The sequence below is a fragment of the Lithobates pipiens genome, unplaced genomic scaffold (assembly GCF_037356315.1).
Source record: "Lithobates pipiens isolate NorthernLeopardFrog02 unplaced genomic scaffold, aLitPip1_a1.2 Scaffold_10, whole genome shotgun sequence".
In the NCBI taxonomy this organism is placed as follows: domain Eukaryota; kingdom Metazoa; phylum Chordata; class Amphibia; order Anura; family Ranidae; genus Lithobates; species Lithobates pipiens.
In genome coordinates this window covers 29338687-29355488 of record NW_027507686.1, presented here as the reverse complement: position 1 = coordinate 29355488, position 16802 = coordinate 29338687, and the positions used below count along the sequence as shown (strand labels likewise).

At 47.7% G+C, this 16802-nt stretch overlaps 1 protein-coding gene across 1 annotated transcript in view; it reads left to right on the top strand.

The window, feature by feature from the left end:
- Positions 1 to 10799: 10799 nt before the first annotated feature.
- The window catches only part of SLC7A5 (solute carrier family 7 member 5), a 60744-nt gene continuing 54741 nt past the window's right edge, over positions 10800 to 16802 (top strand). Inside the window, exon 1 of the mRNA XM_077453358.1 lies at positions 10800 to 12158. Within this exon, the coding sequence (XP_077309484.1) occupies positions 11648 to 12158 (511 nt within the window). The 5' untranslated portion in view covers positions 10800 to 11647. The remainder of the gene's footprint in view (positions 12159 to 16802) is intronic.

Genomic DNA, 16802 nt, shown 5'->3' with positions numbered 1-16802 from the left:
TCTGTGCTAATTTTTGTGCTATTTTCACTACTACTATTCCTTTATATTGGCTTTTGGAGTTTACAGATGCAGCCATTTAAAAATTGGATGAAAGGTTTAGCAGTGGGAAACACTTTTTGATAGTTAAATAGTGCATTTTATATACAACTAAATAGATCAGAGCAAAATGAGGAGGAAAGAGGGACTTGGTCCAAATCAGGGACAGTTGGGAGCTATATTACAAGTCCCATCTAGCTCCTCTTACTAGTTCTGGTTCAGATTATCTAAATTCCTACATGGGACGTTTTTACAACCTCTCCTGAACAATTAACTTGACAGATAGTAACCCACGTTTAAAACGTCCGTTTTGCCACGTTTACATGCCGCCACTAGCGGCGTTTTGCTGCTTTCGCATTTGGAAGCACCTGTAAATGAAACGCAGCTAAATGCAAGTTTGGCGCTTGAAATGCCCTAAACTCAGCTTCTGAACTCATTCGTACCCCTTGAAATATTCCACATTTTGTCATGTTACAACCAAAAACATAAATGTATTTTATTGGGATTTTATGTGATAGACCAACACAAAGTGGCAGGAAAACGATAAATGGTTTTCCAAATGTTTTACAAATAATTATGTGAAAAGTGTGGGGTGCATTTGTATTCAGCCCCCCGGAGTCAATATACTTTATAGAACCGCCTTTCACTGCAATTACAACTACAAGTCTTTTTGGGGATATCTCTACCAGCTTTGCACATCTAGAGAGTAACATTTTTTTAACACTTTTTATTAAGGCTACTTTCACTCTGGGGCGTTGTGGGCGCTGGCGGTAAAGCAGTGCTTTACCGTTTTGTTTTACCCTTGCTAGCGGCCAAAAAAGGGTTAAACCACCCGCAAAGTGATGCGCTTTGCAGTTGGGTTTGCAGCGCTGTCCCATTGTTTTCTATGGGAAGAGGCGCTCTAGGAGCAGTAAATACACCTCTCCTACAGCGCTCCAAAGATGCGGCTTGCAGGAATTTTTTGACCGTCCTGCAAGCGCACCACTCCAGTGTGAAAGTCCTTGGAGCTTTCACACTGGAGAGACAGCAGCGGCTGTTTCAGGGCGCTTTGCAGGCGCTATTTCTAGCGATCTAGCGTCTGCTGCAGCCCCCCAGTGTGAAAGGGGCCTTACGAATGTACATTACAGTAGCACATTTTGACAATATGCTCAACATGAGCACCATAGCAGATAAAGTACATTTGAACCGATATGTATCAGGTTATTTGAAAATGTATATACAGCTTGCTTGGAAGAGAAGATAAAGCCGCGTACACACGGGCGGATTATATGGCCTACTTAGTCCGTCATACAATCCGACGGACAGTCCGTCATACTTTCGAATGAACGGACTTGACCACACACGGATGCACAAACAGTCCGTCGAAAGCTTGCGCGATGACGTGTACAACACGTACGACGGGACTAGAAATAGGAAGTCCAATACACAGCAATGCAACCTTCCGCCGTGTAAATCCTTTCTGAGCATGCGCCATTCTTAGTCCGTCGAACTAGCCTACTCACGAGCGGATTGTCCGCTGAAATCAAAGTATGACGGACAGTATTACGGAAATTCCGAAATACTTAGTATGCCAGACTGCACGCTGAAAAAGTCCGCTGAAGCCCACACACGAGCGGACTGTCCGCTGAAATGTGTTTCGACGGACTAAGTTGGCCATACAGTCCGCCCGTGTGTACGCGGCTTAAGAGAGATATATAAAGCTTTCAATGAGTCGACGTGATTTCCCTGGGTATGAAAAAATTAACAATAACTACTTAAGGACCAGCCGCCGCAGTTGTACTGCGGCAATGTGGCGAATTAGCATCATTGTATATCGGCTCGTACACAGCGATTTGTGGGCGCGCGTGTCCACTGACTAGTGGGGGGGGGGCAATCAATGGGTGGGGTGGACTCGATGTCTGCCGGCCGACCCGTGTTTGTTCCCCGCAGTGACAGAACAGGGATCTGCCTGTGTGAACAAGGCAAATCCCCATTCTGACAGGGGAGATCCTGTCGCTCTGCTATGCAGGAAGACAGATGTGTGTATTTTCCCAGTCACACGGTCCCCCCTACAGTTAGTAAAACACACCCAAACAAAACCCCTTCCCTTCCAGTGCCATTAGTACAATAACAGTGCATATTTTATATATAACACTGATTACCGTAATAATTTCACTAGTTCCCAGCCTCAAGTCTTTTGCGGACTCTTATGCTACGTACACACGAGCGGAATTTCTGACAGAAAAAGTCAGACGGGAGCTTTTCATCGTATATTCCGATCATGTGTATGCCTCATCAGAATTTTTACATCGAAAATTCTGATGGACCTAGAAAGAGAACATGTTCTAAATTTTTCAGACGGAACCAATTCCTATTGGGAAAACCATTTGTCTGTATGCTGTTCCGACGTACCAAAAACGACACATGCTCTGAAGCAAGTACGAGACGGAAGCTATTGGCTACTGAACTTCCTTTTTCTAGTACCATCGTACGTGTTGTACGTCACCGGGTTCATGACGGTCGGGCTTTGGTGTGACCGTGTGTATGCAAGACAGCTTGAGTGGAATTTTGTTTTCTTTTAATGCCGCGTACACACGATTGAATTGTCCGGCGTACTTAGTCCGCCGGACCGCATTTCACCAGACAATCCGATCGTGTGTGGGCTTCAGAGGACTTTTTCAGCGTAAAGTCCGGCGAACTTAGAAAGTAGTTTTGCAGCCCAATCTTTCCGCCGGACTTGGGTTTCAGCGGACAATACGTTCGTGAGTATGCTAGTCTGGCAGACTAAGAATGACGCATGCTCTGAAGCAAGTACGAGAAGGAAGCTATTGGCTACTGGCTATTGATCTTCCTTTTTCTAGTTCTGTCATACGTGCTGTACGTCATCACGCTAGCAAACGCCGGACTTTCCGTGTGTCCGTGTGTGGCCAAGTCCATTCGGTAGAAAGTCTGCCAGACTATGCGCCGGATTGTTTGCCAGACTAAGTACGCCGGACAATTCGATCGTGTGTACGCGGCATTAGATTGTCCTGCATTTGGCTCCATCTATCTTTCCATCAACTCTGGCCAGCTTCTCTGTCCCCTGTGCCCAATGAAGAAAAGAAACCCCACAACGAGATGCAGCCACCACCATGTTCCACGTTGGGGATGGTGTGTTCAGGGTGATGTGCAGTGTTAGTTTTTTGCCACACATAGCGTGTTATTTACGAAAGGCAAGTCCACTTTGCACTGCAAGTGCACTTGGAAGTGCAGTCCCTCTAAATCTAAGGGGTAGATCTGAAATGAGGGGAAGCTCTGCTGATTTTACCATCCAATCATGTGCAAGCTAAAATACTGTTTTTATTTTCCTTGCATGTCCCCCTCGGATCTGCAGCGACTTTATTTCCAAGTGCACTTTCAGTGAAAAGTGGATTTGCCTTTCGTAAATAACCCCCATAGTGTTTTTCTTTTATGCCAAAAAGTTCAATTTTGGTCTCATCTGACCAGAGAACCTTCTTCCACATGGCTTCTCGTAAACCGCAAATGGGACTTCTTATGACTTTCTTTCAACAATGACTTTCTTCTTGCCACTCTTCCATAAAGACCAGATTTGTGGAGAGCACGACTAATAGTTGTCCTGTGGACAGATTCTCCCACCTGAGCTGTGGATCTCTGCAGCTCCTCCAGAGTTACCATGGGCCTCTTGGCTGCATCTCTAATGAATGCTCTCATTGCCCAGCCTGTCAGTTTAGGTGGACGGAAATGTCTTGGTAGGTTTGCAGTTGTGCCATACTCTTTCCATTTTCAGATGATGGATTGAACAGAGCTCCGTGAAATGTTCAAAGCTTGGGATATTTTTTTATAACCTAACCCTGTTTTAAATTTCTACTACAACTTTATCAATGATCTGTCTGGTGTGTTCCTTGGCCTTCATGATGCTGTTTGTTCACTAAGGTTCTCTAACAAACCTCTGAGGGCTTTGCAGAACAGCTGTATTTATACTGATATTAAATTAGACACAGGTGGACTCTATTTACTAATTAGGTGACTTCAGAAGCCACGGACAGAAATGCTTGGGGTGTTTCTCAAAGTAATTACTCATCAAAATTAAACATGGAGACATGGATGGATAGATAGGGGAGTTTACTTTGAATATTAAAAATTAAACAGCACTTTTGGGTTGTGGTGCTCAGATACTGTGTAGTTCCGCTTTATACTGTATAAAATGACTTTTCATCCCCTCATACAGTGGGAAGCACTAAAATGTATGGTTAGGGGCGTACTTATTCAGCACGGTTCCCGTTTGAAGAAGATCAGGGCAAATGACATCCTTTGCCTGTTATCCACCATTGCGGAGCTTGAATCACTCCATAAACGTGATTTAGACTTTGTTAAGCTCTCCAACACCCGTCACAACCTGCTCCAACTCCTAGACTCTCACTCCTTAATTGCACATGACAGCGCCCGTAATTACCACTATTCTCTAGCCAACAAATGCGGCCAACACTTGGTGCGGATTCTTCACCCTAGACCTCCCTGTCATTCTATTCCGTTTATAACCCAATCCAATCAGAACAAGACTTTTAATACAAGGGGCATTTCCTCTTCTTTTAAACGGTATTACTCTCAACTTTATAATCTTTCAACTGACGCCTCCAAAAACTCTAGCCCTTCCTCTAGGGATGACATGCAAGATTATATCTCGGAAACAGCCCTACCCACGATTGACACCCAAGATTTCCTGGATTTGGACAAGCCCTTGGTTGAGCCCGAATTTCTGGGAGCCATCAAGGGTTTGAAAACGGGCAAATGTCCTGGCCCGGATGGGTTGACTCCTCGGGTCTACAAAACCTTTGCTCACCGTTTAACGCTATAGATGCCTCCAATGGGCTCCCGCCCGCTAATGTTTCTATCCTACTAAAACCTGGCAAAGATCCTTCCCAATGCAGCAGCTATCGTCCGAAATCTTTGCTGAATATAGATCTCAAACTTTTTTCAAAGGTACTGACCAATTGCCTGTCTCCTCTCCTACCGGGGGTAATTCATAAGGACCAGGTCGGTTTTGTCCCGGGTCATGAGGCCAGTGACAACACAACCAAAATGATCCACCTTATATCCTACATTCAACACCAAAACCTGGACGCTTGTCTCTTATCTTTTGATGCCGAAAAGGCGTTTGATAGGGTCAGCTGGAGATTCCTTCAACTCTCACCGGAACAAATAGGTTTAGGAGTGTCTTTCATTTCTATGGTGATGTCCCTCTAGTCCCAATCTTCTGCCTGGATGGTCCTTCTTCGGAACCGTTTGATATCTCAAATGACAAGTGACATGGCTGTCCCCTCTCCCCTCTTCTATTTGTTATTGAACACTGGCATGTGCCATCTATCAAAACGCTTTTATCCAGGGTATCCACACCCCCTCCTCTAATCATAAGTTATCCCTATATGAGGTACGATCTCCTGGTCTACGTTCAACAACCCCATATTTCCTTTCCCCTTGCTTTTTGCAGAGTTTAAATTTTTTTTGGTTCACTCAGCAACTTTAAACGAAACATTTCCAAGACAGAAGGTCTCAATATATCTATCTTCAATCTGCTTCTACAATTTCATCATTACGATCAAATTATTCCTTTCAATGGCCAGCTAGAGGCATCTTCTTCCTGGGGGGGGGGGGGGGGGGTCACCATTCCTGCCAATCTGTCTAATCTATTCTGCCTGAACTATGTTCCCCTCCTTTCATGCGTTCGGAAACGCTTGGAGGCTTGGGGAGATTCCTATTTGCCTTGGTTGGACATATTAACACTCTTAAGATGGATACCCTACCTTAATTACTATACTTATTTCAAACTGTACCCGTTCTGGTGCCTAAGACCTTCTTTGTCTCTTTACGCCCTTGCCATCCGATTCCTTTGGAACCATTGTCTTCTCTAAGGTCAAGTATAACCTGCTCACCCTCTCGAAAACTCCAAGGGAGGAGGCAGGACTACAAAATTACGCACTTTATTATAAAGATGCGCTTATGGCACGCATTCTCGATTGCTTCACCGGCCCTTTCCTAAAGGCTTCAGTTATGGTCGAACAGGACTTGGCTCCTGTCGATCTCCGGACCCTTCTATTGGGTTTTAAAAAATTACCTGTCCCACTTGTCTTCCTCCTCACCACTGACACTCGCTGCCCTTAGGTTATGGTATAACAGGGGGCTCAATATTATCCCTCTACTTTGACCCCTTTGTGTTACAATCCCGCATTTCCCAGGGCATCGGGCTCACTACGCCGGGCTCATTCGTATGCTCTGAGTGGCCACCGGCGCATTGGCTTACCATGCTCCACTTATCTTCGTTCACAAAACAAATGTTCGTTTCCTCCCAAATACACCACCCCTACACTGAATAGGAAAGACTGTGCTCCTTCTCTGATACACCTAGACAGCTATTATCGGCTCTGTATGGTCTCATACAATCCCTTACTCATGACGACTTACCACCCTATACCAGGATATGGTCAGCAGACTTGGAAAGGGATCTCTCCGGGGCAAATCTACTATCTCCTGTTATTCACAAGAAAAGAATTACAAGATCCTATCCCGATGGTATAGAGATCTCTTTACATTAAACAAGATTTTCCCATCTACCTCTGCATCATGCTGGTGTTGTGGCACGGCTATAGGCACATATTTACATGTCTGGTGGGAATGTGAGAGGATACGCCCTTTCTGGACTCAGGTATTTAACATCTATAATACAACTTATGAAGAATCCCTATCGCCTACCCCAGAGATTGCCCTCCTCTCTATGCTCCCCGGACCTCTGGCATCACAGAAAAGGAGTCTTCTCCTTTTTTTTGTTGTCTGCAGCACGGCAACTCATTCCGTTATACTGAAATAGAGAGAGAGAGAACAAAAGAATCACCACCAAAATGCAGTATTAGAAGCTGATTTTTAATAGCAAGGTATACATAAACACTCACAAGAAGTAAGGAAGGTACAGGCTTATCTTTATAGGTAGTCCCAAGGGCTTCTTGAGTGCGGAAGGGGTTCGTGGTGCGTGGTGTGTTGATGGCAGGTCCACAGCACGTCCTGTGGCCACAGGAGAGGAGCCGGAACCAGCATGGAACACACGGAAGTGACGTCATGGGTCACAGGATCACATCCGGAGGAGCTGATCACAGGATAGGAAAGGAAACATTCCATTAAACTGGAAGACTACTACCACACCTCCGCTGTCACAATGGGTTTCAACTGTAAACGATACTAGAATGGAGGAAATGATGGCGTTAGACAACGACACTTTTGATAAATACAAGGTATTGTGGTCTATTTGGCTCCGCTTCTCCTCATCAGATACCCTCACAAATATGCCTTCAACCCTGACGGGGTCACCCTCGAACTTATCGAACTTAGGGCTGGTAGAGATGGTAATTTCCGGGCATCTTGGTCTCTGGTTAGCTCTTTACACACAAGATTTCACAGCAGCTCTTCCTTCCTTTTATGACTCTTCTTCTTCCTTTCTGCTTCAGCCTTTTCTTGTCTATGCTTTCTTTCTTGGGTTTCTTTTTTCCTTTCCCTTTTCTTCTTGTTTTATTTGGTCACTCCCCCCCCCCCTTTTTTTTCTTTCTTTCCTTTATATTTTTATTAAGAACAACAATGACCCTTGTTTCTGAATGTTTCTTGAAACGTGCAACAGTTGATATTATTATTATTATACATGATTTATATAGCGCCAACAGTTTACGCAATGCTTTACAATGTATAGGGGGGGACAACACAATTACAGTTCAATACAAAATTGTCTTGTTTTTTGATACGAGTCAAGCTCTGGGCGATAGCCATTGTGCTGATTCACTACCCCATTTTAATGCTCGATGTCATACTTGTATATTTTGAACAATGTTGTTCTTTTTGATAATAACAACAAAAACATTTTCAACCGTAAATTACTTTTTAGAGATTCACTCATGTAGACTTGTAAAGTTACCACCAGGTGGCGCCTGTACTCAGGATCTGCTCCTCCGCAGCAATCTCAGGCTGTTCTGATAGGTACAATGTTCAGCCTTTTAAAACTTTCCATCATTGAGCACCTGCAGGCTGACATCTTCCCATCCCTAGCCTTTACAAACAGCTGAATGATTACGGCCATGACACTAACACATGCTGCATGATGTAACCATGTCATTGATGAAGGTGGCAGTAAGTGTGTGCTCAGTGACAGTATAGCTGTGAGCAGGGGTGTTGCTTGGTCTACAAAAGATCTGGGGCTAGAGACCATAGCAGTGAAGTAAAGAAAGTCATATGCTTGGGCGGGCATATGTGTGTGTGTGGCTACATGTGCGGATCCCATGGTCAGAGGCTGCGGACATGGTGCAGGAGGAGATGGTCGGAGGCTGCGGACATGGTGCAGGAGGAGATGGTCGGAGGCTGCGGACATGGTGCAGGAGGAGATGGTCGGAGGCTGCGGACATGGTGCAGGAGGAGATGGTCGGAGGCTGCGGACATGGTGCAAGAGGAGATGGTCGGAGGCTGCGGACATGGTGCAGGAGGAGATGGTTGGAGGCTGCGGACATGGTGCAGGAGGAGATGGTCAGAGGCTGCGGACATGGTGCAGGAGGAGATGGTCGGAGGCTGCGGACATGGTGCAGGAGGAGATGGTCAGAGGCTGCGGACACGGTGCAGGAGGAGATGGTCGGAGGCTGCGGACATGGTGCAGGAGGAGATGGTCAGAGGCTGCAGACATGGTGCAGGAGGAGATGGTCGGAGGCTGCGGACACGGTGCAGGAGGAGATGGTCAGAGGCTGCGGACATGGTGCAGGAGGAGATGGTCGGAGGCTGTGGACATGGTGTAGGAGGAGATGGTCAGAGGCTGCGGACATGGTGCAGGAGAAGATGGTCGGAGGCTGCGGACATGGTGCAGGAGGAGATGGTCAGAGGCTGCGGATATGGTGCAGGAGGAGATGGTCAGAGGCTGCGGACACGGTGCAGGAGGAGATGGTCAGAGGCTGCGGACATGGTGCAGGAGGAGATGGGCGGAGGCTTCGGACACGGTGCAGGAGGAGATGGTCAGAGGCTGCGGACATGGTGTGGGAGGAGATGGTCAGAGGCTGCGGACATGGTGCAGGTTGACATGTTGGCCCGGGCCCACAGCCATATCTTTTACGTGCGCCACGGCCCCAGGGCAGGCGGCCTTGGCAGTATCCCGGTAGGCCAGTCTGGCCCTGACCACTGCACCCGGTAGGAGACTCGGGCTATAACCCCAGAAGCCACCCCCAACGATGCCACTGGCTGTGAGCGTTCAGTCACATTTCAACAAAGTGTGCTTAGTGATAGTTTAGCAGTGAATGTCCAGTGACAATTTAGCAGTTTTGCTATTTAAAAAAAAAAAAAAATGTACCTTTAGTTTCACTTTAACTTACCGATCAGCCTCCAGACAACCAATTAAACCTAACAGTATGTGATAAAAGCAGGGGTTTAGTCTGCACACATTTGCAAATGCATGTGTAAGCCACAGAGCCTCGTCAAAGCACCCTGGTATCTGGAGTACCTAACACTAACTTATAAGTGTCCCCAGGGCTGGTGCAAGGATTTTTGACACACTAGGCGAAACCTCATTTTGCCACCCCCCTGGCCCCACCCCCTTTTCCCTGCCTATGTAAACCCCACCTTTTTAATGAAGCGCCCATCAAATTCAGCCTCACCAGTGCCCATCAATGCAGCCTCACCAGTGCCCAGTGTTTGCTTGCTTCCATTCATTCGTGAGTTGGGACACAGACACAGTCCTCCACCTCTGACACTAGGTGCGATCGGAGCGGCGGCTGCTTGCTGATGTTGAGACTTAAAGCGGGATTCCACCCTAAAGTGGAACCTCCGCTGATCGGAACCCCCCCCCCCCATTCCGGTGTCACAATTGACACCTTTCAGGGGGGAGGGGGGTGGAGATACCTGTCAAAGACAGGTATTTTCACCCACTTCCGGGCATAGACTCCCACGGGAGTCTACGCCATTTCCTGCCCTGCCGCGCTGTCTGCTGGGACACACACGGGTCCCAGTGACAGCGCGAAGATCTCCTATTGCGCGGCGCGGCTCGCGCACGCGCAGTAGGGAACCGGGAAGTGAAGCCGATTCGCTTTACTTCCTGATTCCCTCACATCGAATGGCGGCGGCAGCAGCCGAGGCCCGAGCGGTCGATCGGCCTCGGCTGCCGGCATTGCTGGAATCCGGGACAGGTGAGTGTCCATTTATTAAAAGTCAGCAGCTGCAGTATTTATAGCTGCTGGCTTTTAATATTTATATTTTAGGTGGAATCCCTCTTTAATTGCTTGTTGCATAGAGAAGAGAGTAGGAACACCAGTGGCTGGGCGCCCTAGGCGGCTGCCTAGTGGTAGAAACGGTGTCTTGTCGAATTCTGTCCTCTATTGGATAGTGTCCGCCCTGTACTGCGCTTGTGCAGTACAGAGGACAAGGAGATGCCGAGCGTCTCCAAAGATGAACGGTGCCTGTGCACTTAATAGTACCTCCTGCCCTCAGTCCAGGTTCAAGCCCCACCATCCAAGTGGACATAGAGGTAGAATAAAAATTTGCAGAGCGCAGCGAGGGCGTGCCCATAGCATGGCGAGCGAAGCGAGCCCATGAGGGCCCCTGTTACAAAGTGCTGTTTTACATCATCTATGCCCACTTGGATGGTGGGGCTTGAACCTGGACTGAGGGCAGAAGGTACTATTAAGTGCGCAGGTGCCGTTCATCTTCAGAGACTTTCAGCGTCTCCTTGTCCTCCGTACTGCGCCTCCGATAGGGGGACACTTCTCATCAGAACACCGGCACTAAGTGTGCCCACTGTGGTAGCACATGCATTTTGGTGGACTGAAGGGGAGCCACCCCTTCTTAAAGGTACAGGGGGCACTGAACTCCCAGCATATGGATGTTCAGTGACAGTTCAGCAGTGAATTCTCAGTCCAGCGCTGTAGTTGAAAGTGACAGTCCAGCAGTGTGTTGCACCTGCCGCCTCCAGAAGTCGGGGTGTAGTTATTACAAGCGGCCAGCAGGCGGCAACCTCACACCCCCTGGATGCATCATCACAATTAATATGTAAGTGTGACGTCGGTAAGGCCGCAGATATAAGCTGAGCCGGGAGAGGAGGATGGCACAGAGCTGAGACCGGCATCGAGCTGCCATACAGGGGGACAGAGAGGAGAGGAGCATCACAGAGGGATAAGCGGAGAAGAAGAGAGGAGCATCACATCGCAGAGGGAGGAGAGGAGAGGGGCATCACAGAGAGAGAATCGGAGAGGAGAGGGGCATCACAGAGAGAGAATCTGAGAGGAGAGGGGCATCACAGGGGGAGGAGAGAAGAGGGCAGCAGAGGAGGACCAGAGGGTAACACAGGGGGAGAGAGGAGGGTATTAGAGGGGCAATAAGGTAGGGGTGGTAGGGAGGGGTGGGTAGTAGGGAGGGCAGGTTCGGTGCCAGTGCCAGGCTGCGGAGGGGAACACGTGGAGGCAGTAGAGGGGAGGAGAGGTGCCCGTGGCCCCTATTAGCGCCCTCTGAAGGGTATCTGCCCAGAGCTGTGTGCCCCCCCCCCCCCTTCAGCGTTCAGCACCAGGACAGCGCCGAGGTGTCACGTGGTCGCAGCCGGTCAGCGGGTGACAGGTAGCACCGCCTGAGCGGGATGTCGGCGGTGAAGCGGAGGCAGTCGGGCTCCCCGGGGGCGGAGGAGGAGGCCGGGGAGAAGATGCTCCAAGAGAACGGCGGGGGCGGGGCTCCGGAGGCGGTGGAGCTGCAGCGGAACATCACCCTGGTGAACGGGGTGGCCATTATCGTGGGGACCATCATCGGCTCCGGGATCTTCGTCACCCCCACCGGGGTCCTCCGGGAGGCGGGATCCCCCGGGCTCTCCCTCATCGTGTGGGCGGTGTGCGGTCTGTTCTCCATAGTGGGGGCCCTGTGCTATGCGGAGCTGGGGACCACCATCTCCAAATCCGGGGGGGACTACGCCTATGTGCTGGAGGTGTACGGGCCCCTGCCGGCCTTCCTCAAACTCTGGGTGGAGCTGCTGATTATCCGACCCTCGTCCCAGTACATCGTGGCCCTGGTCTTCGCCACCTACCTGCTCAAACCCGTCTTCCCCAGCTGCCCTGTGCCCGACGACGCCGCCAAGCTAGTGGCTTGCCTGTGTATCTGTAAGTACCTACCTTTATTCACCCTATACTGCACTCCACCCACAATACACCGGTACTGCCTGTTTGAGTACCTACCTTCATTCACTCCTAATACACCTGTACTGCCTGTTTGTCTGTGAGTACCTACCTTCATTCACCTTATACTCCACCCACAATACACCTGTACTACTTGTGTGTCTGTGAGTACCTACCTTCATTTACCCTATACACCACCCATAATACACCTGTACTAGAGTGTCTGTGGGTACCTACCTTCATTTACCCTATACACCACCCATAATACAGCTGCACTGCCTGTGTGTTTGAGTACCAACATTCATTCACCCTATACTCCACCAAAAATACATCTGAATAGTACCTCCCTCCATTCACCTTGTACAACCACAATACACCTGTGCTGCTAGTGTGTCAGTGAGTACCTACTTTATACTCTACCAACAATATGCCTGTGAGTACCAACCTTCAATCACCTGTGCAGTCTGTGATTACCTGCCCCTACCCAATACTCCACACACTATAATGTCTGTGAGTGTTCAAATCCCCACAATATTCCACCCACAAAATCTGAGTACCTACCTTCTCCCTATACTCCAATGTCTGTTAGTACCTGCATCTACCCTAGACTAGATATCCAATAGACCTTGGTGTCTGTGAGTACCTACTTATACTTTACTCAATACACCTGTATTGCCTGCGAGCACCTTCATCCACCTATCCTCTACCCACAATACACCTGTACTGCCTGTGAGTACCTTCATCCACCTATCCTCCTCCCACAATACACCTGTACTGCCTGTGAGTACCTTCATCCACCTATCCTCTACCCACAATACACCTGTACTGCCTGTGAGTACCTTCATCCACCTACCCTCTCCCAGGCTCCCACAATACACCTGTACTGCCTGTGAGTACCTTCATCCACCTATCCTCTACCCACAATACACCTGTACTGCCTGTGAGTACCTTCATCCACCTACCCTCTCCCAGGCTCCCACAATACACCTGTACTGCCTGTGAGTACCTTCATCCACCTATCCTCCTCCCACAATACACCTGTACTGCCTGCGAGTACCTTCATCCACCTATCCTCCTCCCACAATACACCTGTACTGCCTGCGAGTACCTTCATCCACCTATCCTCTACCCACAATACACCTGTACTGCCTGTGAGTACCTTCATCCACCTACCCTCTCCCAGGCTCCCACAATACACCTGTACTGCCTGTGAGTACCTTCATCCACCTATCCTCTACCCACAATACACCTGTACTGCCTGTGAGTACCTTCATCCACCTACCCTCTCCCAGGCTCCCACAATACACCTGTACTGCCTGTGAGTACCTTCATCCACCTATCCTCTACCCACAATACACCTGTACTGCCTGTGAGTACCTTCATCCACCTACCCTCTCCCAGGCTCCCACAATACACCTGTACTGCCTGTGAGTACCTTCATCCACCTATCCTCCTCCCACAATACACCTGTACTGCCTGCGAGTACCTTCATCCACCTAAATACTCCACTTTGAATATACATAGCCTTTTTTCTGTACCATTACAATCACTGAATGTCGTGTGTGTGGCCCTTTTGTGATGTCGGGGGCTACATTTGAGGCTCCTCATATCATGTAAGTTGACCACCACTGCTATTCTCCATCTCCTGTATACTCATGTATGTATTCCTTTGTGTCTGAGGACCACCTGTACTGTCAGTGAGTACCCTGTACATGCAATAGATAAATGATACATCATCCACACTGTCTGTGCAATGACATCCTCTGTATGTTCTATATACAAGATCATTGTGTGTATCATATTGTGCATTCATTCTACAGCCCTGTGTGTGTATATGTATATGTGTGTGTATAATTATGTATGTGTATGTATGTATGTATATATATATATATATATGTATATATATATATATATATATATATATATATATATATATATATATATATGTGTGTGTGTGTGGCATTGTCTTCTATCATGCAGACACGTGGAGTAATGTGTAGCATATTCTCCATCACACACATCCTGCTCTGCTTGGCTTTCATCATCTTCCGTGAAATAAGTGTTCTCAGCAGCACATGTTGTGGGGCCCCGCCTCCCATTCATTTCCCTGTCATAGCCCCTCCCCCTTCCGCATGCTGTCATGTTACATCAGCCTGCATGCTTCTCAGGGAAACCGGTTCATTCTGGAGATCGGCCTCAATAGCAGTAATGTGATGAGCCCCCCCCCCCCCCCCCTCCTGTGGCATCTGTCACCAGATTCTAAATATTTTTGGTGGGTGTGTGTACCCATTGCTTGCCGCAGAGCTCTCGGTCATTGTCATGTTTAATTATGCACATTTTTAGAACCTTTTTAATATGGATATTTTTTTTTTGCAAAAATCAAAGGGGGGGGGGGGGGGATCCGATGTCGCTCCTCCATTCAGTGATCATTTGTGAGACTGTTACACATGAGGAATGATGGGTTCAAAATTTGATATTGATACATTTTTTTTTCCAGTCGCTACATTTCAAGTTGAATTGGAAATAAAAAAAGATACTTAAAGAATGACACAAAGAGGTTTGTTTACTAAAGCTGGAGAGCGCAGAAATCCGTCTCGCTTCTGCATAGAAACCAATAGACTTCCAGGTTTATTTGCCGAAGCTTGATTGCACGAGCTGGGGTTAGAATCTGATTGGCCTTTATTCAGACGCGAGCGTGATTTTTTGCGCTCTCCAGCTACAGCTTTCGTAAATAAACCCCAAAGTAACAAGCACAAGACTTTTGCTAGATATAATCACAATGTCGAATGATTGCGTTGATCATAGGGGCTTATTGGCATCTTCAAGGGGCTCCTAGCAGGGGCGGACTGACAACTCATGGGGCCCCCGGGCTATAGGAGATTATGGGGCCCCCAGGCAATCAGAGATTATGGGGCAACACAGTATACATACACACACTCAGTATACAATCACATAGTATACACATATATGTACAAACAGTACTATTCTATTGGCTGAGAATGTACTGGAGAGGTGGGGCAGCTATAATCTCAGGATTTTTAGACCAAAAGGATGTCGGTAAGGGACATTTCAGAGAAAGATGTAACAAAAAACACAGATTTTTACATGCTGTCCCTGGTTTTACTGAGGCCGGCAACCCTGATGGGGCCCCCTAGTGGCCCAGGGCCCTCGGACAGTGCCCGAGTGGCCGAATGGTCAGTCCGCCCCTGGTTCCTAGTCACATTGAACTGATTTGGTGCCGGATTCTGACCAATTTAGTGGAATCTGCTCACAAGTGTGATGTTACACACTTAGGGCCCCATTCGGACCATGTAGCTGTATAGATCTGCGTAGATTGAACACAAGGCACAGGGGAAAACAATTTCTTGCTATGTTCTCTGTTTTTACCATAACACTGCGTTTATATGCATTAGGGTTGCTCTGCATAAAAAGGCAGCATGCCTGCATCTATGCACCGCATGTCGCCACACCACAAAGAGTTTCAACGTGTTGCTTCATAAAGTTAAATGTTTTTCCTTCTGTTTAAAAAAGTTATTTTTTGTGACAAGTAGGGGGGAGGAAATACAAGGAAACAGTTCTATGTGTTGTACTAACACCCCCACCCCTCCCCAGCAAACACTAGTGCATGCGTTTTAGTGTGCAGGCTGGTGTGAATGAGGCTTTAAAGTGAACTCATGCTTTTCCCAAGCAGGGAAAGCATAAGGTGCAATTATTTGCCCCCAACCTCCTCATTCCTGCTGTTTACTCACCTTCCTTCTACCTGCTGGAGTAATGTCAAGTGACGTTACTTCTAGATCAGAGAATGTGACGCCTCCCTAAGGCTAGGGTCACACCTGCAAGTGCCACTGGGCGTGCGCACGTACATGTTTGTGCATTCTTATGCGTGACGCATGAAATGCGGAATGTCTGCCATGTATAAAGCAGCCCGTTAATTTGCCCTACACACAAGAAACGTGGAAAAGAAGTCCCTGACCCCTTTCCAAAAAAAATGTGCTGCACTGAACGATGCTGCAGCAAAATTTCCAACCACCAAGACCGCTGGAGTGGGAAGGGAGTCTTTGGACCTGTGTTAATTCTGACCAGACCAAGCAATGGGTGAAGTGTGCCCGTTGTATTACCTGGCATAGATCCAGCGCAGACCTGAGATGACCACTGCTTGATCTAAAGCTGGATACACATTATATCATTTTTGTTCAATTTCCTTTTTAGATTTCCATTCAACTATGTAGTGCAAGGGCCTGCTTGATTGAATACCAATTGAAAGTGGTTAGGTTTGACCTTTGTATTATATGGTTTTGGTAAAGGAAATTGTATTGTGCGTGTATAGCTAGCTTTAAGGCTGGTCATTCACTATAAAATCTGATTGTACAATTTTTTTTAGATCTACCATCAGCTGTATAGTGCAAGGGCCTGCCTGATTTAATACAAATCATATGGATTGTTTAGGTTTGTCCTTATATTAGAGTTTTGGTAAATCTAAAGAAGGCTGTTTGGAGACTGCACATTGCATCAGGTTGTATAGTGCAGCCTTTTTCAACCAGGGTGCCTTGAGGTTTCTTCAGTGGTGCCTTGGCAAAATGCCTTAAAAAAAAGTATACACACCAGCAGGTGGATGAAGCTCGCCTTTTA